The sequence below is a fragment of the Galleria mellonella genome, unplaced genomic scaffold (assembly GCF_026898425.1).
Source record: "Galleria mellonella isolate WM207_F2 unplaced genomic scaffold, CSIRO_AGI_GalMel_v1 utg121, whole genome shotgun sequence".
Lineage (NCBI taxonomy): Eukaryota > Metazoa > Arthropoda > Insecta > Lepidoptera > Pyralidae > Galleria > Galleria mellonella.
Window position 1 is genome coordinate 753,929 of NW_026441983.1, and position 22,327 is coordinate 776,255.

The 22,327-nt window shown below is 36.1% G+C and overlaps 2 protein-coding genes across 2 annotated transcripts; one reads left to right on the forward strand and one right to left on the reverse strand.

The window, feature by feature from the left end:
• Positions 1-5,281: 5,281 nt before the first annotated feature.
• LOC113522067 (UDP-glucose 6-dehydrogenase) lies at positions 5,282-15,266 on the reverse strand. Its single transcript, XM_052899780.1, has 2 exons — positions 13,501-15,266; positions 5,282-8,074 (listed from the first exon to the last, which is right to left on the reverse strand). Exon 1 carries the CDS (start codon positions 14,957-14,959, stop codon positions 13,520-13,522), a length of 1,440 nt encoding a protein of 479 aa, XP_052755740.1. The 5' UTR covers positions 14,960-15,266; the 3' UTR covers positions 5,282-8,074; positions 13,501-13,519.
• Positions 15,267-18,687: 3,421 nt separating this feature from the next.
• On the forward strand, positions 18,688-22,090 carry LOC128201569 (uncharacterized). Its single transcript, XM_052898948.1, has 2 exons — positions 18,688-19,590; positions 20,115-22,090. Exon 2 carries the CDS (start codon positions 20,120-20,122, stop codon positions 21,989-21,991), a length of 1,872 nt encoding a protein of 623 aa, XP_052754908.1. The 5' UTR covers positions 18,688-19,590; positions 20,115-20,119; the 3' UTR covers positions 21,992-22,090.
• Positions 22,091-22,327: the final 237 nt, after the last annotated feature.

Below are 22,327 nucleotides of genomic sequence, written 5' to 3' on the forward strand. Positions count from 1 at the left end.
ATTTTTTCTAAGTGAGACAGTATAAGTACGTAAGTAAGTAAGTACATTGTATTGAATATGATAGGATTTTTAGACTACAAGTGCTAAATCACAAACTTAGGGGGGAAAGGGATTGTTAGTAATGGAGACTGAGAATCCCATTGCTAGCAATATACCTAACCAGGTCGACCTCCTCGCGGTTCTCCCTGGAAACTATCATGGTTAATTCCTGATGAATTCATCATGATGTGCTAACTGGCCTGTTTTCATTCTCATCTATCACCCTTTACTGGTGCCCCGCCAGTGTATACCGATAGCGCAGGCGGGGCTACAATACCATTTTCACCCATCAAAAAAAAATCACAAACATAATAGTACATTATTGCAGCGGCCAGCAACTGAGGCATTGATGGACGAACGTCCAAATGTGGGCCGAGGAGTAGCCGAGGCACACATACGTGAGTCCATCAATGCCTAGTTGTGGCCAAGGCTTGTATAGTACTTTTCTCAAACAATGCGCGGAAATCAAAAACACAATTTTACTTTTTAAATTCAATGACGAATAACGAACAATAATAATTTTACACGCGCCATAATGTTCCTTTGTTTTTTTTTTCAATATACAGCTTTCTATTTGCAAGACAGTTCGAAATTTAAATAAAACCTTTAATTAGTTACCTCCTTGGTAGCCATGTTTCGAAGTAAAAGGTCATTCCATTTTTAAATTACAGGACAGATATGAGTTTACATAGTAATTTATCTGGCCGCAAAACACGACAGATATGGATTTTTATACAACTTTTGGCGGCCGCTACTCGTATGTATCTGGCCAGTACGGCAATTTTGATTTATCTCTAAGAAGATTGTCAAAATAATGCTCACATTTCCAAGCATGTTTGAGAAAAACAATTTTACATAATTATTAACAATGTCACATACAAATAAGATAATATTAATTCGTAGATTGCAAAATACCTAAGTAATTGTCATAACAATAATCAATTATAACAGATTAAATACTTAGATAATTCAACTACACATCGTTTATATCTAATTAGAATGCTGTACATACGCAGATAACCAGTTTCGAGGGCAATGATCCGACGTACAATGATCGAGTAGCAGTACCGCTCGATATTATCAACAATCAGAGATACTAGATCTAAAGACGCGGACGTTACGGTCGTAGACAACGTTGGCAGATTAGATGTTTTTTTTTGCAATTTTAAGGTTAAAGAATTTTCTGTTTGCGAAATTTTGGAGATAAAGATGGATTTTTTTTAAAGATATATATATATATATATATATATATATATATATATATATATATATATATATATATATATATATATATATAACAAAATGTAGTAACAAAAATGTTCGCCGTACAATCCCGGCATAGAATAGGTCACCGTTCCTTTCCCGTGGGTGTCGTAAGAGGCGACTAGAGAAACTTAATGGTTGAGAGATTGACAACACTATTTTTTTTGGGGGGAAAAGGGATTGTTAGTAATGTGGTCTAATAGCCTCATTGCTGGCCTCTCTCAGGTCGACCTCCACGCGGTTCCTGGAAACCATCATGGTTAATTTTTGTCGAATTTATCATGGTGGGCCAACTGACCAGCATTCATTCTCATTTACCATCTTTCACTGGTGCCCTGTCTGTGTATACCGATAGTGCGAGTGGGGAGACCATTCCATTTTCACCCATTAAAAAAACTCTCTTGGGGGAAAGGGGTTATTAGTAATGCTGGCTACCAGTATACCCTGTCAGTAACCTCTACGCAATTCCCCCTGGAAACTATCGTGCTGAATTCCAAGTGTATTCATCACGATGGGCTAACTGGCCTGCTTTTTCATTTTCACCTATCATCCCACACTGCTGCCCCGCCAGTGTATACCGTTAGCGCAGGCGAGGTTACCATTCCATTAAACTGTCTCTAAAACCTCACCGAAGCGTAACTGCGATTGCTAATCCGTCTGCCAAGCGTGGCAACTACCAGCAAATTCCCGCTTTATGGAGGAAGACTATGTTCAGCTGTGGACAGTTGACAGCCGGTTTGATAATAAATAAATGAGTGAGCATACTTTATTTGCATTATACAATATAGGGAGCAAGCAAGACGATTAATAAATGCAACGACACAGTTGTATGAGTACAGTGAGCCGGTCTTATTGCTGGGAGCGATCTTTACAGGACGACCTCAGGGTGAGGGACTAATTGTTGTACAAGTAGGTAAGAAAGTACTGTATAATATGTATATATAATAATAATAAAGGTAGTTTTTTTTTTTTGATGAGTGAAAATGGTATGGTAACCTCGCCTGCGCTAACGGGCTACGCCGGCGGAGCACCAGTGAAGGGTGATAGGTGAGAATGAAAACAGGCCAGTTAGCCCGTCATGGTGAATTCATCAGGATTTAACCATGATAGTTTCCAGGGGGAACCGCGAGGTCGACCTGGTTGGGTATATTGCTAGCAATGGGATTCTCGGTCTCCATTACTAACAATCCCTTTCCCCCCTAATAAAGGTAGTTAAACAGAGGCCAATGACGAGATATCCTTTTATTTTCCTTTCGTAGCTCACTCATGTGACATAGTGTAAATGGAAATCGTCATGTAAATCCTTAGATTATATAGATAGAGTGTCTCCATACAAACGCTTCGAGAAAAACGGCTCAACTTTTTCATATAATTTCACGTATTAATTGTTACGAGCGATTCCTTTATAACTTGTATATTTGTTTTGTTTTATAATTTCTGCATCTTTTTATTGCGTAAACAGTCATTTTATTTATTAAACAATTAAATATAGATACGTCAAGGTGCATTGTGTGCGTAAGTATATAGAACACTGATAAGGGAACGAGTCAGCCAATTTGATAATTAGTTGACGAGAAGTTGACCCGTTTTTGAGACTCGATGCCTGTATCTGTATATAGTGTTAGTCAACATAAGGCTGTGATTAGGTAAAAGTGAAGGAAATCTTACCAGAGGGAGACTTTGTACAAAAGTCGTTCGCTTGGCCACCTCTGTCCCATTCGTGTTTCTACCGTGAAGCAGTTGTGTTTGCATGGCTGTGTTTCGGTTTGAAGGATGGGATATGGCGTGAATTTACTGAGTACGGAGGAATAACACCCGAGTCCTCAGGAATAGCAACGCATGGGGAGGATATCATGGGCGAAACAGTATACTCTGTTACGTCCGTGGTACTGCTCATGTCTATAGTCGACCGTTACTATTTTCCATCAGGTGGGCCGTCAGCTTGTTTGCCATTCTAAGTCGTATAAAAAAAAAAATTTATTGATACAGAGGAAAAATATTTCGCATATGAATAAAAATAAAAAATCGTATTTCGTGAAAAGTTATTATCGATTCAATTGTTTAGTTTTTAGATTAAAAAAAAAAATTACAATGTATTTATTAGAACCATAAAAAATTACAATTGTAGGCTAGTGTACGATAACGGCCGCATTAGTTAAAAATAACTGTGTCGCGGCTGTCAACGCCCACCTCCTCAAGGCAGGGGCGCTAGCGTTCCAGTGCAATAAATAAATCTGTTAATTAAACAAAGAAAAAGCATGTGCCTACATGTAGCACATATATATGTGCCCAACATACATTTAGACATTTAGTTTTACATTTTATTAGTTTAGTTATATAGCATGCAAAGGAACTAGTATTAATTATATAGTATTTGGAAGTGTGTGTATGTATTAAAATAACCGATTTTGAATTAATTGAAGTCGGTCTTTTTTTTTGAAACACGACGAGATTTTACATCCATGCATGGAGAATGAAACAGCAAAGCGTTGTGCACGCATACACATATGGTTTCCGAGTAGGGACGGCGGAAACATAAGTCATCGGGTTTTACCCGGCTGTTTCTTAGCGTAAATCTACACTAATATTATAAAGAGGAAAGATTTGTACTTTTGTGTGTATGTATGTTTGTAATGAATAAACACAAAAACTACTTTGCCGTTATCAAAAATTCTCTCACCATTAGAAAGCTACATTCACCCTGAGTAACATAGGCTATATTTATTGCTAGAAAACATTAGGGGACCCTTACTAAAACTTTAGTGACGTAACTTGAGGTGTAGAAAAAATGCTATAAAATATCTTTGGTCGCGTGCGCTGCGGAAACTATTGGTGATAGAACAAAAGTATGTTCTACAATATTGAAGGAAATATCAATAAGTACAAAAAACTTCGCGACACTATATGTCCAACTATTATCGTTATATCACAATAAGCACTTTTTGAAACGTTGTAAAAATGTCCACCCGTGCGCAGCCGGGACGGGTCGCTAGTGTTTTTATAAAGCATAATTTCGTGGAATCTTCAATATTGAGAGTCCGAGAAAGATATTATTTTACTGAACACTAGGTGTTATCTTACGGAAGTCTTTATCGCTGGTTATTTTATTAAAATTATGTTGTTTCGAAAATTACTCATTGGCAGCTTGTGTCCCGAACTATCTAACGCAACGGCTGTTAGCAGCGATCTAACAATTCACTTGAAGATGCCTCGTTTATAAGTGAAACGCGTATCGCAAAACGTGCGTGAACGAAATGGCAGTCGGAGATTAATAATAATATCAGATTGTACAAAAGTCGTTTGCTTGGCCACCTCTGTCCCATTCGTGTTTCTACCGTGAAGCAGTTGTTCGCATTGCTGTGTTTCGGTTTGAAGGGTGGGATATAGCAGTGAATTTACTGGGTACAGAGGAATCACACCTGAGTCCTCAGGAATGGCAACGTATGGGGGGTATCATGGGCGAAACAGTATACTCTGTTATGTCCACGGTACTGCTCACGTCTATAGGCGACGGTTACCACTTTCGATCAGTTAGGCCGTCAGCTTGTTTGCTATTCTAAGTTGCATAAAAAAATGCTGAAATATGGGTATTACAGATGATTCATTATTAAATTATTACGCTTCCATTACATTAGATAGAAAAACAATTATTACATTACAATACAGTTGACGGCCAATATGGAAGGTTGTGGTACTTCTGGCAGTAACAGTGGTGGTCAGTCTTCGAGTGTCTTCGAGCACACACACTTTTAATGGATGAAAATGGAATGGTAACCCCGCCCGCGCTATCGGTATACACCGACAGGGTCCAATGGAAGATGAATCCACTTCGAAACGTCGTCAAGAAGCAGGTATGTAGGTACTTACCTGTAAAAGCTTTTACATCGCGTAAAGTCCCGGTCGAGTATTTAAAATATAAGTTTTTTCTGTTGCCAACAACAGTATTTCGATGTAGCGAGCGTCTTTCGTTCAATAAAACAACATATTATGAGACAAATATATTAATTTTTAAACTAAACTGGGAATACATTTGATAAAATAATCCTGGTGGCACAATATAATGACAACCAAGTCTTACATGAAAATAATACTCTTGACAAAGGATTCTTAAGAAAATATAGTAACTTAAAAAATAATTGAATAAATTCGAAAATAATTCCATTTATAAAAAAATAAATGTTTCTATAATCAAAAAAAAAAAGAAACATAACTTGTGCTCTACACATTGTTAGAAAAGACATTTTAAAATTAAAAAAAAAAGTCGACCAGTTTTTAGCGTTCACAACGTGATATGTACATAATAATAACGGTAATAAAATGTTAAATTCACCCAAAACGAAATAAAAAATACTGATTTTTAGTAAACCAAACATATTTAACATCAAACACTCAATTTTAAATACCCACCCAAACATTATTCGTATGTACTTTGTATCATAGAATAAGAAATAACAATATATTTATATAATTAAAAATATCTGTTTATAACTTAACATATCCCAATATAATAAAGAAGCTCGCGCAAAACGCTGTAAAGGTGGCGCCACCGTATTATACCATAAATAATAGCAAAATACAGGCAGTGATTTAAAAAAAATACATTATGGCGGGAAATTTTTTTAATATTTTATTTTCCCGCTTATTGATATAGACTAAAGCAAGAGATGCAGAGATTTCTTTATCTATGTTATTATACAATGGCGCCTCTAGCACGATGAATTAGTACTTACCTTCACTTTTACATAAAATAAAACCAAAACATCATATTAGTACAATGGAGTCGATTCTGAGGTAGTATACCTTATAACTTATGTCTAAAATTGGATTTTAACTCTAATTTGACAGTTTAACAAAACTATTATGGTCTATAAAAAAAAAATAGGTAAGTCCTTTATCTTTCGGGGAATAAGTTAAAAAAAAAAAATGGTAATAATCAAATTGAAATTTTAAGATTAGGCTGTATAACCTAGTTTCATTGCCTTTGTCATTACCAATAAAGTAATACTAGTAATACAAATAAAAAAATCAATTTTAAACCTACGAGAATGACGATTCAGAATCGACTCCAATGAAATCTTATATCTAAATAGAAAAAAACGCATAATGCACGCAAAAACCGGTCAAGTTGAAATAAGCATAAACGTTGTGACGACCAAGTAGTAGTGTTATGAATGTACAATTTCATTCCATTATATCAAAACAATATTAAATCAAATAATTATACAGCCAAACGTGGCAACTACCGGCATAACCCCCCTTATAGGGGAGGTCTATGCCCAGCAGTGGACAATTAACGGCTGATATAATAATAAAATTATCAAAATGGCGGAAAACGATGATCTTGTCGTATTAAAAATTAAATTTAAAGCACTTCAGTTATGAATATAAATAAAGATTGTCAACCCTTCTTTGCATAATGGTGGAAATTTCCATCATAACATTGAATGTCTAAAAATTTTTATAAAAGTTGTTCTGTTCACTTTAAGTTAATCGTGTCTGGATACCTTTTTAATGTCTGTCGCAGATAAAAAAACATAGCTGTCAAATTTATGTTTTTAACCATTTTTCCTTTAATTTTAAACATGAACTATATCACCTTGAATTGTTTCACCAATAAAAAAAAAACATGCAAAGAAGGTTTAACATGGCACGACACTCATTTCTTTTTTTTTTTCACTTTACCGTGTGCGCCTATATACTCTGTGTTCGCGAGTGGTATATTGTTCGACCTAAACCTTGTAAATGTTTTTTACACACACATTTCTATATCTTTAGATTTTGGAACGGCGCGCCATGTTATCGTAGACATTCTATAAATAAATTGTGAAATTGTCGACTTATTCATTTATAACGATCAGATGCCTTAATAATTAAAGATAAATAATTGAGTATTTACAGAGTACATATTGATTTTTATTATTGAAGAAAAAATAAAGTTCGTTTTTTAAATTTAATTTATTGACGACATTGTCGGTACAGTGTAGTAGTTAACGATTCAGATATGCAGCGAAAAAGAGCGGTAAAATGCAGATAATAATATTTTACAATGTTTTTTTTTTTAAACTTTCTTCTCTTTAAGGCCAAATAACTTTTTTTTACTTTTTCAAAGCTCATCGTTTTCCATGGCAAAGGAAACAATTTATAAAGCTAAAGTAATACGCAATCTTATAATACGCTTAAAATATGCATATAAAAATATTCTTATTATTATTAATCTCTTAAATATATGGATATACATTTTGTTTCTATGTTTAATTCGATTATTTACTTTCTCGGGTACTGTAAAACTCACTGGGGGAAAGAGATTGTTAGCAATGCGGACTACCAGTCCCATACGTACCCACCCTGTCAGGTCGACCTTCACGCGGTTCCTCCTGGAATCCATCGTGCTGAATCCCTGGTGTATTCATCACGATGTGCTAACTGACCTGCTTTCCATCCTTACCTATCATTCCTCACTGGTGCCCCGCTAGCGTATACCAGGACTTACTATTCCATTATCAGCCATTGAAATTGCTATTATATATATACATATATATTGCTATCCAATGCTAGCAATATACCCTGTCGGGTCGACCTCCACGTGGTTCCCCCTGGAAACCATCGTGCTGAATTCCTGGCATGTATTAACAGATAACCATTATGTTCCTACACTGTAATATGCTTCAGTATGTATTGTTTTTATGTAACACCTTTAACAATTCGGAATAAGCGTTTATTTTAATAATACTTTAGCTTAATTTGTGACTGCTGGTTTCAATGTGATGGTTACCTGGAAAGAAAAAAAAAACATATATTAAACAGTGGTTCTCAAAGTTTTCTATGTCGGAATCATTCAATTTCTTGTACATATATATAAAATCGTAACTGCTCGCTGTCTGTACATGGAAGATATATAAGAAAAACTACAATAAGGAGACTTTACAAACGCAACAGTACTAAAAACAACGATTTTTTTTTATTTTTATCTGTTTGTCTGTACGTTTGTGCACGATAATCTTAGAAACGACTTAACCCTTCTTTGCATAACGGTGGAAATTTCCATCATAACATTGAACGCTCAAAAATTATACAAAAGACCAAGTTCACTTTAAATTGATCGTGTCTGGATACCTTTTTAATGTGCATTGCAGTGAAAAAAATGTAGCTGTCAAATTTATTTTTTTAACCATTTTTCCTTTAATTTTAAACATGAATTATATCACCTTGATTTATTTCACCAATAAAAAAAATCATGCAAAGAAAGGGTTAACCTATTTTTTTTGGTGGATGAAAGTGGTATGGTAACCCCGCCTGCGCTAACGGGATACGCTGGCGGAGCACCAGTGAAGGGTGATAGATGAGAATGAAAACAGGCCAGTTAGCACATCATGATGAACTCATCAAGCATTAACCATGATAGTTTCCAAAGGGAACCGCGAGGAGGTCGACCTGGTTGAGTATATTGCTAGCAATGGGATTCTCAGTCTCCATTACTAACAATCCCTTTCCCCCCAATGGTGAAAATGGATTGGTAACCCCGCCCCCACTATTGGTATACACCGACGAGGCACCAGTGGAAGATGATAGTTGAGAATGAATGTAGATCAGTTGGCCCAGCATGATGAATTCAACAAGAAACAAACATGATGGTTTCCAGGTGGAACCGCGTGGAGGTCAACCTGAGAGTGTATATTGCCAGTAATGGGGCTATTAGACCGCTTTATAAACAATCCCTTTCCCCCCAGCGCAGGCGGGGTTACCATACCATTATCATTTGTTAAAAAAAGTACGTGAGAGCAGTAAGTAATCTACGTAACAAAACACGCGGTAACTGTAGGCCTATGTACATAGTAAATTAATTCTTTTATCAGCTTATAATATTTCCTATTAATGATAACATACATGTAATTTGTCATATGAATTAATTATTAATGATTATACATTATTAAATATCTAACACTGCATGTCTACACCTATACTTATATTATAAAGAGGGAAGATTTGTATTTTTGTATGTATGTATGTTTATAATGAATAAACACAAAAACTACTTCGCCGATTTCAAAAATTCTCCCACCATTAGAAAGCTACATTCACCCTGAGTAACACAGGCTATATTTATTGCTAGAAAACATTAAGGGGTCCTTACTAAAACTTTAGTGACGTAACTCGAGGTGTAGAAAAAATGCTATAAAATATGTTTGGTCGCGTGCGCTGCGGAAACTATTGGTGATAGAACAAAAGTATGTTCTACAATATTGAAGGAAATATCAATAAGTACAAAAAACTTCGCGACACTATATGTCCAACTATTGTCGTTATGTCACAATAAGCACTTTTTACATTTTAAAAGTTGATGTTATTCATACTTCTGTTTAAATCCTTATCCAATTAAATCATATTGTTTTCAAAACTTTTTCAATTTACGTAGATTACTTTTTGAATTGTTCAAATCGGCTATTCCATTCAATAGATAATACAAAGGGGAAAGGGATTGTTAATAATGGAGACTAAGAATCCCATTGCTAGCAATATACCCAACCAGGTCGACCTCCTCGCGGTTCACCCTGGAAACTATCATGGTTAATTCCCGATGAATTCATCATGATGGGCTAACTGGCCTGTTTTCATTCTCATCTATCACCCTTCACTGGTGCTCCGCCAGCGTATCCCGTTAGCGCAGGCGGGGCTACCATACCATTTTCACCCATAAAAAAAAATAGATATTACGAATTTAATAAGTCATAGAAATAGAAAAAATTACGCTGTCGCGTTGTACATGTTATTCATACCTATTTATTAATCCTTATCCAAATAAATTATTTTGTATTCAAAATTGTATCAACACCTGCAGATTACTTTTTGAATTTTTTAAAACGTAGGTATATTCATATATAAATAAATATATATATCTAATATATAAAATTCTCGTGTCGCGGTGTTTGTTACCAAACTCCTCCGAAACGTGTTTACCGACTTTCATAAAATTTTGTGTGCATATTCGATAGGTCTGAGAATCGGCCAACATCTATTTTTTATACCCATCACTGATAAGGGGTGGGTACCCCTAAAATTTTTTTTTTTTATTTTTATGACATTTTTTTTTATTTTTATTTTATTATGATTTAGCATTGAAAAATACATACGAGGTTTGTCCGGAAAGTACGTATAAAAGTTTTTTAAAAATTTTATTTTACAATTATTCAGGTAAATCAATTTTATCCCCTTCAAAGTACTCCCCCTGTGACATAATGCACTTGTGCCAACGCCGTTTCCACTGTGAGAAGGCTCCTTGAAAGTCCTCTGGTTGTAGGTTTCTCAGCTGCCCCGTCGTAGCTTTTTTTATCTCATTTATGTCCCCCAAATGCCGCCCCCGAAGTACCAATTTGGTTTTTGGGAACAAGAAGAAGTCACACGGGGCCAAATCCGGCGAATAGGGGGGTGTTCGGTCACCGTAATGGAATTTTTACTCAAAAACTCACGGACAACAAGAGAGGTGTGGGCAGGGGCATTGTCGTGGTGAAGAATCCAACGCCCCTCTCGCGCCAATTCTGGACGAACTCGTGCCACACGAGCTTTGAGGCGTCTGAGCACATCGACGTAGAATTTTCCATCAACTGTCTGGCCTGGAGGGACGAATTCTTGATGGACAATCCCCCGAACATCGAAAAAAACAATCAACATTGTCTCGGCCCTCTCTGAATCTTTTTAGCCACTTGTGGACGGTTGGTTCCTTCACAGCATCATCCCCATAAACTGTTCTGAGATCGGCAAAAATTTCACGGCCATTCTTGCCGAGTTTCGAGAGAAACTTGATTACGACGCGCTGCTCTTCAACGGAAGCGGGCTCCATGCCGACGGGGTTTCGTTAAGAGGTAACTTCACAGATGGCGTGACAAGCCAGTTCGCACCGCACGGCGGTCAGACCAGAACTGAAGCATTGTTAGGGACATAAGGAAGGGGTCCTGCGCTTACCTGGCCTCCCCACTCCTCTTTCTCGCATTCCAGAACACTTTTATACGAACTTTCCGGACAGACCTCGTACAACTTAAAATTTTCATCGTTTTACGATCAACCCCTGTATTTTAATCGCGATTTTTATATTACGCAATAAGTGCTAAAACAACGTTTACGGGGTCAGCTGGTGTATATATATATATAAAACTTTGTCAATTTAATTAGGTAGGTATCATGGGCGAAACAGTATACTCTGTTATGTCCATGGTACTGCTCATGTCAATAGGCGACGGTTACCACTTTCCATCAGGTGAGCCGTCAGCTTGTTTGCCGTTCTAAGTTGCACAAAAAACAATGTCGATGACGCGTATGCAATGCCTTGACACGATTATGACCTCACACAGCCATCAATACTATGTTATCGTGCAGGGAAGTGACTGAAGGTCCATCGGTACACGCGTGACCTCGCACGTGTCTGCCAAAATTACCTCACACCAAAACAGCGGTCATGCTAAAAATATTTCGGTAACTCTATTTATTCCTTTAGCATTAGTTGAGCAACAGCGTCATTCGGGGGGGGGGGGGGGGGGGGTATTTTTTTTAACAGATGATAATGGAATGGTAACCCCACCCGCGCTATCGGTATACACCGGCGGAGCACCAGTGAAAGATGATAGGTGAGGATGAAGCAGGTCAGTTAGCCCATCGTGATGAATTCAACAAGAATTGTTCACGATTGTTTCCAGGGGGAACTACGTGGAGGTCGACCTGATTGGGTATATTGCTAGCAATGGGATTTTCAGTCTCCATTACTAACAATCCCTTTCCCCCCCCCCCCCCTTTATAAAGGTATTAGATACGTACAATAATTATCAATTAAATATATAATACAATATAAGACCGGATTCATGAATAGTTCCGATGGGAATGATGTATGGGAACTAAATAGAAAGGGGCAACGCTACCAATATAGTAAAACACGGATATACACAAGTACAACTTTATACATATACATACGTATGTTATAACACAGAGTTCCGCCTATAGATCCGCCAGCAAATAACAAAATAAAAAATGGATTCTAAATAGCTCATTTATATTTTACGCATTGGTTTATATACATATTGTTTTTCGTAAATTGGGGCCTCTTATGTATTAATTTTTAAAGAGACTTCAAAGAGAAGGAATCGTACTCGATTAGGTTTTTTTTTTATACAACTTAGAATGGCAAAAAAGCTGACGGCCCACCTGATGGAAAGTGGTAACCGTCGCCTATAGACATGAGCAGTACCGTGCACATAACAGAGTATACTGTTTCGCCCATGATACGCCCCGTGCGTTGCCATTCCTGAGGACTCAGGTGTTATTCCTATGTACCCAGTAAATTCACGGCACGTTGTATTTTTTTTTTATGGTAATCACCTCGTAACTCCATCAGGTTGTACGTGGATTTGGTAAATTCTTTCTTTAATCAGAGAGGACATAACAGAAAAAACATGTGAACAATCTCATGTTTCAATCATGTGTCAATCATATGTTTTTTTTTTCAAATCAACTTAGTAATTTAGTTTTGAAATCAAAATGTTTTTTTTTATACCACTGAGGTGGCAAACAAGCATACGGCCCACCTGATGGTAAGCGGTTACCGTAGCCTATGAACGCCTGCAATACCAGAGGTCTTACGCGCGCGTTACCGACCCTGAAGAAACCTCTTTACCCCTCTTTTGAAGAACCCCACGCTGTAGTCTCTTGGGAAAACCTCGGCAGGGAGCTCATTCCATAACCTGAGTGTTCGTGGGAGAAAGCATCTCTGAAACCGCGCTGTACGCGACCATTGTTTCTTTTTTAAACCAAAATAACCGATTTTGTCACAATTGAATTGTCACAAGTTTTTTTTTTTGAAGAAAATTTTAAATTATGTTAACATTGACAATAATTTTTTTTTTTTTTCAAAATTTACTACATAATGCAGACAACAGCATTAGATTCTTGTGTCAAAGATACATCCTTTTTAATAAAAAAAAAAATACAGGTTCAAACTGTAGAATAATTTCCCTCCAAAGGTTCCCCCTAGAGACTACAGTATGGGGTTCTTTAAGGAAGGTATATTAAGGTTGCTTCAGGGTTAGCAATGTGCACATTACACCCCTGGTAGTTGTGTTGCAGGCGTCCATAGACTGTTTACCTGTCCTGCCTGTCTGCAGGCTGTATGCTTGTATGCCTCTGCATGTACTTTAAAAAGAAAAAAAAAATACTTACATTTTGTTGTATTAACTTGTTAAGGCAATGTTTGGCTGCCCTGTGCTCGGATGCTGCCTGTCCTGCAGAGCCTTTTGCCAATAGTTTGCACATGGAAACCAATATTCAATAACGCCTCATGATCTAAAATCTTCCGTCCGTCAAAGATGTATGCGGGCTTCATCATTACTTCGTAGATCTTCTTAAAATCCAACTGTTTAAATTCGTCCCATTCTGTGCACAGCACTATAGCATGTGCTCCGGTCACTGCGGAGTATGCTGAATCATGGATCTCGACATTCTTCTTAACAATTTCTGGCTCTGCAGTTACGTACGGACTAGTTAATTCATAAAATATTTGTTCCGTTTCCACTTTAGGATCGTATATATGGAGTTTTGCGCCTTCGTCGAGCAAAGTCTTCGATACGGAAATGGCTGGCGATTCCCGCGTATCGCCTGTATTCTTCTTGAATGAGAACCCTAATATTGCAATGTTCTTATCGCTCACCGTATTGAACAACGATTCGATCACTTTCCGCGTAAATCGACGCTTCTGGTAATCGTTCAGATCGACCACTTGCTGCCAGTACGCTGCCACTTCGGGCAAATTGAGACATTCGCACAAGTAGATAAGGTTCAAAATATCCTTCTGGAAACAACTGCCGCCGAAACCGATAGACGCCTCCAAGAACTTGGGTCCGATTCTGGAATCGCGACCGATCGCACGTGCGACCTCTGACACGTCCGCACCAGTCGCTTCGCAGACTGCAGACAGCGAGTTAATACTGGATATACGCTGAGCTAGAAACGCATTTGCCGCTAGCTTGGATAACTCTGAACTCCAAGTATTAGTTGTTAGGATATTTTTCGCGGGAATCCAGTGCTCGTACACCCAACACAGTTCCTGCACAGCCTTCTGGCCTTCAGGTGTGTCTTCCCCACCGATCAGGACGCGTTCCGCCTCCACCAAGTCGACGATAGCCGTTCCCTCGGCCAAAAACTCAGGATTGGAAAGGATCTGATAATTGACCCCGGGCTTCGTGTTCGCCCTGAGTATTTTCATAATAATTTCAGCCGCTTTCACCGGCACCGTACTCTTTTCGACCACGATTTTATTGCTTGTCGCCAAATCGGCTATCATTCTGGCGGCTCCTTCGATATATTTCAAATCGGCAGCCCTGCCTTTACCGTTTCCGAACGTTTTTGTTGGTGTATTAACAGATATAAATATTAAATCGGCCTCCTGAATGCCTTTAGCGATGTCTGTGGAAAAGAACAGGTTCCTACCTCTACACTGCTTCACCACTTCGTCCAAACCGGGCTCGTATATTGGCAATTTATCAGAATTCCACTGGTTAATTCGATCCACACTCTTGTCACAGACCGTCACCGTTATATCAGGGCATTTTAATGCAATAACACTGCATGTCGGACCGCCAACGTATCCCGCACCCAAGCAGCAAATTTTCTCGATCACCATTTTAAAAAATTTTTTTTTTTTTTTTACGTCCTACGGCCAAAGGAGCAATTACACTAATAAATAATACTTATCGGATTAAGATAGTTCTAAATCAAGGCGTGATAAGTTAACACCACCGCCTGAATGTGATTGAAGGTTTAACGGCACTTATATGTCCAATGAGAACTCATACAGATCACTGATCACAAAAATGTTCGAAACATAAATTCAAAATAATTTGCATTAAATACCTAAATAATGGATTCAATCAACTCGAGACGTGCAAGCGACTGATGTCGATGTCATTGACACAATGACATTACTAGGCTTGACAAGAGGAATAGACATCTGTAATAATGGATGTGTATTTTATTAGTAAAAAAACTATGTTACGTATTTAACTGTCTATTGTTGGAATACAAACAAAATTTTTTTTATCACGACTATCGTGATTGTAACAATACGACTCTGTTGTCAAATGATCACTATATTTCTAAGGTTTGACATGTCGCATACTTTCTACATAAACTGTGTCGAATATATAATGTAGTCATGTAAAATTTATTATTGTCAAATACTTGACATATCAAATATTTTCTATACACTAGCCTGATATGAATTGAGAAAAATAGCAAATGATGGTGTATCTTTCGTCCTCTTTTTACTAATTATATTTGCATAAGAAGAAAGAGGCAACCATATGATTTACAGTTTTTATTTTGTCATTCCTTCTATGTAATTCCTTGTTCTTGGTAATAGTTCTATTCTGCTAAAAAAAATTGTAATTTGTCAGTGTAATAAAAACGTGACCATTCCAGACAAATTATCATACTAAAGACTAGGCAGCATTGTCCCCGACCTTAGCCTGTTCTATAACGAAACAAACGTAGGTACTAAAAAAGTGACCATTAAAATTAAAAATATACTTTTGAAAAAAAGCGCGGGAAACGTTTAAAAAAGCGGGAGTGTTTTTTGATCTTCTTTAAATTAATTTAATTTTTAATTATATAAGGATTAGTCTTATTTATATATTGTGTATTAGATTGTATATATAATTGTATATTTTGTAGTAATAGTGTTTGTTGCTGTAAATATTGGTAAGTAAATTACCTATATTAACTAGACATTATGGATCCACCTATAGACCCTGGGGGGACAACCCCCCAGGTGTCTGCAAATATAACTATCCCATTTAATAATAGTTTTGATATATTGGGTGAATCTGGTATGGACACAGATGGTTCTAGCGTTGCAAGTTCTAAACGTAAGCGAGTACGTGGCGAACGTCGCATTTGCAAACATTGCAATAAAAAACGAAGGAGGCACACCAAAGGTCTCGAATCTAAAATACCACCACCTCTCGAATCTAAAAAACCTCCATGTTTAATACAAAGTTATGAAAAATATAAATCCATAGAATCTCCCACTTTTACATCGTCCTGTTTTCCCATTTATAAATGCTCATATCAATCTTTAGTTTTATCTCCTAATATTAAATATGATTTTGGGTTATCAAAAAATGATTCAGAATTGAATGCCAAATTTATGTTTATAACTGACATTGAATGGAATGAATGGCACTACATCTTTACTGATGCATCAAAACCAGACAATAGCGGTTGTGTAGGTGTGGGTGTGTTTCATTCACAATTTAATATCGTTCAAAAAATTAAACTTCCACCGGAATCTTCAGTTTTTACCGGGGAATGCTATGGTATTTTAAAAGCTGTAGAATATATACTTTTAATGAAATTACACAAGGCAATAGTTTTCACTGACTCTATGAGCTCTTTGCAAGCTCTAGCCAAATATCCGTTTAAATCAAAACCAGTTTATCCCATTATTTGTGACATAAGACAAAGTCTTTATCTTTGCATGTTGAGAGGGTATTCCGCTTCTTTTGCCTGGTTACCAGGACACAGTGGTATTAGCGGCAATGACAAAGCTGACCTTATTGCAAGAGAGGCTGTAACTTGTGGTGATATGTATCCGTATCATAATTACTGTAGTGACCTAGCTTGTCTCCCAAAAATATATTTAAGGTATGCCTGGAAGGAATATTGGGAAAAAACAAGTACAATAAAAGGAAGATTTTATCGCCTTATACAACCCGATATTCCTTTCAAACCATGGTTTTGTAAATTAAAGCTTGGAAAGACCGCAACAACTATTATAACTCGTATGCGTCTAGGTCACGTATGCACACCTTCTCATTTATACAAGCTTGGTATTGTACAAAGTTCGTCGTGTAATTGCGGTGCTGAAGTGGCGGACTTGAATCATATATTCTTCTCATGTTCTAAATTTGACCACACCTCCCTTTTTAATCATCTCCGATCCATCCGTGTTCCATTCCCAACTTCTATTCTTACTCTACTTTCTTCCAATGATCCTATTATCTATAAAATACTATCTTCATATATATATGATAACAATATTAAGATTTAGTTATATTACATGAATACATTTATAGTTGCATCAATTGCTTTTCCTATATATTTATAAGTATATTCTCATATGTACAAGTATATCCTTCATATCCTATAAATATCCTAGACCTAATTCTTATCCTTTCTAAATTCGTTTGTGTTAGGTATTTTTATTACTATTATCGTTTCCCCGTTTTGTTCTTGGCAAAATACCCTAATATCGGGGTGAACGCCACAAAAGAAAAAAAAAAATACTTGAAAATTTTTCATTTAAGTTTCCATCGCAATCACAAACAAACTAGAAAGTTATGGATCTAGTTTATGTTGAATAAATGTAAAAATGGAGAGTTTGGAAGAAATACAAAATATCTAACGCCTGACATTGAAAAATGATTGGCCTATGTGGAAGGTCCAGTAAAAACCAGTGGACCAGTTTTTGTGTTGGATGTATATATATAATTTAATATGGTTCTATGTAATTATATATGTGTACACTGATTTGTGGAATAGAATGATCCTAAGTTGTTAATGCCAAATAAATATGTATGTATAAGTTCTCTTTTATCATACGTTCATCAGTAGGAAAATATAAAGATTATGAATGACAGAATTGTAAAAACATTAGACAAAAGAAAATCACTGTAATAATTTAAAAGGCGTATTATAATGGTCATACAGATGGGCAAAGCACCGGGTTTAAACCCGGTGCTTTGGTAAAAACCCAATAAACACCCATAAACTCCCATAATCACCCAAAAAAATAGGTTTTTACGTATTTTTTTGAAAATATGTAAGTAATACCAATAAATTATTTTTATAAATTGTATTGATCAATTCTACAATATTAAATAAAACGTTAACTAATAATATTTCAGGAAATTTTAAAAATCTATATATAATAAAATGAAAGTAATTAATTTTCAGTGTTTTCATGTTGCAGTTGATCAACATGTTGGCCTTTTGCTTCCCATAGATACTTTAAAATTTCTTCATAACACCTCGTTCGCACACATGGCCGTATATATTTAAATTCTTGAGCCACTAACAGTCCGAAATACTCATTTCTTTTATCCTCTTCTCCATAAATTAAGCATTTAGAACAGTTTGTTTCTTCTTTCAGTAAATTTTCTTTTACTTTATCCTCGTTTTTTTCTTTGTTGCGACGACGCTGGGTAAATCATCTGGACACTGGGTCTCACTATCGCCAAATATATTTGGAGATCGGCTTCGGCTACGGCTTGGCAGACATTTTTTTCTTTCTACAATTTTAAATTAAATTTATTAGAATAAATGCTTCGAACACACGCGATCTAAGTACCTTTTGTGTTTATTATACCTTACCTACCTAGGTATAAAAAGAGTACTTACGTAGATTTTCTTTTATTAACTGTTTTATACGAAGATCTTGATCTCTCAAATTAGCATCCATTTTACTTCCAGTGATTATCAACTAAATTAATAATCCACAAAGTATTAAATAACGTTTTTATGAAATATTTAGCACAAAAACAATACCCTTTAAATATCGATCGTCAGTAACTGTGGCTGACTTACCTATATTCTAGCAAGCAGGACTGCCAGATGTGAAGGGGAAATCCCCAATAAATTGTTGCATGTGACTGATGATGTGAGCATGTTCGTTTCATAATAAAAATGTTGCCAGGTAACCAAAAAGTCGTATGTTTTTGTGCGAATTACGATCATAATCTTTACGATCGTACATTAAAAAATAGACAAATAATAGTATGAGTACGATTTAAATCGTATATCTGTCAACCCTGCTAGCAAGACAGCGACAAAATCACGTTGCATAACAATGTAGCCCAAGCTTATATCTTATGAAATATACGGAAGAGATACGGACTTAGAAAAAACAGAAATGTTGTTCTTTGTGGAAGTCATTGATGAAATTCTATGTATTTTAGCCCGCAAACTTTCTTCAAACAAAAACAGCGCCATCTAGTATCGAGTTCTGTAATTCTCTCTTTGTTTATGGATTTGAAGTAAGACCGCCACGCATGCAATACATTATGACTGGGGATTCCCCTATTCGTCGACGCTGAATATGAGGCGACGACAATCACTGTCAAACGTGTTCACTATTACTCTGACTCTGGTAACGTGACTTCCTGGTAACGTGTTAGGTAGGAAAAGCAGTAAAAAAGTGCATATTAAGGGAGCAGATTTGAAATAATATTTATACTTAACAAGAAATAATTAAAGGTAAGTGGATTTTTGAATGATACAATTATATCATGATCACTTAACAATTTTAACTTAAAATTAGATGTATTATTACAAGCTTTTATTTAGCTTGCGTTATGTAAATAAAAGTATGTAGGTATGTTCGTATGTTGATGCAATTATCCTCAATCCTCAACCGACTGGGATAAAATTTTCCATACACGTTTATTTTGGATGATAGTGCATAGTTAGCTGAGAGTCGTCATTGGATAATAATGGTGGATAGCCTAAGATGTGTACTAGATATTTATTTTTAACATAATATGCGTAAGTACCTAATCGAATTAAAGAAGTTGCTGAGAAAAATACAGAACAATACGATAATAAACTAGCGTCTGCGTTTAATCCTCCGAGGAGATGTAATTTTACAAAGGTTTTTTGTATTTATTTTATTATTTTTTTAATAAATTTATTGTAAATAACAAGAAATAATCATTGTAAAAAAATAGGCACTCTATTGTTGAATTTTCGTCAGACCAACTAATCATCGTTCATTTTTTTAGGTTCAATGGGGAGACCTAAAGATTTACGCATATGGGAGCACTACCGTACTTTACCAAACAAGTCTGTTTCTTGCAAGCTTTGTAATAAGGTCTACAAATTCAGTAATGCTGCCAAAATGCTTCAACATCTTATCACTTGTCCAAAATCTCCAGAAACATTAAAAGACTCTATGAAACTTATAAAAGATAGCTCGTCCAAAACCAAAATGTCTGGACTGTCAGAGATAGAGACAAATGATTCTTTTATAAGCCCCTCGTCGTCTGCTAACACTACAATAAATGCTGAGTTTCAAGACACCGATGATCATATAAAAACAGAATTAGCGAGAGCTATATTTGTAACAGGGACGCCATTATCGATGGTGCAACATCCTTTATGGATACAATTTTTCGAAAAATTGCAACCAAAATTTAAAATACCTTCACGTAAAGCTTTAGCGACAAAATACTTAGATAAAATATATAGAGAAATGCGTTTTGAGTTAAATGAGGAACTAAATGCTTGTAGTTACTTACACCTTCAGTGCGATGGCTGGTCTAATTTAAGAAATGAAGGAATAATAAACTTTCTTATATCAAAACCTCAACCTGCATACGTTAAAAGTTTGAATACAGAAAGTAATCCTCACACTAGTGAATACCTTAGCCAAGAAGTTGAAAAAGTAATGAAAGTGTATGGAGCAAATAAGTTTCTTGTACTTATTGGCGATAACGCTAGAAATATACAAAAGGCATTCGAATTAACAAAACTCAAATATCCACATGTTGTTCCTCTCGGTTGCTGTGCACATATCCTTAACTTGTTGTGCCAAGATATTGTAAAGATACAAGAAGTAACTGTGTTTATTATGCAAGCCATAAATATAATAAAAACTGTTAAAAGGAGTCAACGATTAAGTTCCTTGTTGATAAAATCAAGGCAGGGTGAAGATTCTACACAAACACTAAAATTGCCTTGTGCTACAAGATGGGGAAGTCATGTTACTTCGTTAAAAAGTTTGAAAGCAAATAAGATAGCTTTGCAAATATTAACAGTTAGAGAAGATGTGGTAATTTCAAGAGATATTAAAGATTTAATTCTAAGTGATGATTTCTGGACGAAGACAGGGGAATGTATAAGTATTTTGGAACCAGTCACTGAAAGCATATTTTACTTAGAGAGCGACCAGAATCGTTTGCATCGCACATACATTACATTTAGAGATGTACAAGCTAAGATACGTTTTGCATTAAATGAGATTTCGACATTGAGCGAAGAAAGCAAACAGCAGATTCTAACATCAGTATCTTCAAGATGCAATATGGCAATGAGGCCAATACATTTTGCAGCATATATTCTAGACCCCAGGACTCTAGGAGTCGAACTTACTCAAGAGGAAGAACTTAAGGGTATGGAGTTTATCTACAATTTAAGCCAACACTTAAGTTTGTCAAATGTAATGGCAGATTTGGCGTGTTATAAAGCTAAAGAAAACTTTTGGGCCAGAGGATTTGTATGGAGCTCATTAGATAGCATTGAGCCCCTAATATGGTGGAAAGGTATTTGTGGTTCCACTGAGTTAAGCAAAGTAGCGATTCGTATTCTATCAGCTCCCTGTACTTCGGCAGCCACTGAGCGTTCCTTTAGTATCCAAGGCTACATACATAATAACAAAAGAAATCGACTTACAACTGAAAGAACTGAAAAAATTTCATTCATTTGTTATAACTGGAATCTTAAACATAAAGCTGAATGCGAGGACATTCAGTTTAATGAAGAAAATACCTTAGAAGCTTTCATTGAGCAAGTAAATGAACATAACAGTTTAGACGAAATAGAGCCTATCGAACCTATACAATTCATCGCTTGTAATAACTCTGAATCTGACAGTGATTGACTGTAGTTTTACATTTTACTTTCATCTCTTTCTTAATAAACTCAAAATCAAATTAAAAGTTTTTTATTCTGTAGGCTGCATAATAATATGTCCTGCATAATAATAATATGTCTATGTCCAGTATAGTGGACGTCTTGCGGCTGAGATGACGATGATGAAGTACAAAATCATAAACACCCAAAAATTTGGGTGTTTATGGGGTTTAAACCCAATAAACCCAAAACACCCGGTTTTTACCCACCAGACTTTAAACCCACCCAGGTGGATTGCCCATCTCTAAATGGTCAGTAATACGCCAAACAAGTTATAAATATTAATAAAAAAAAGAATGCTGTC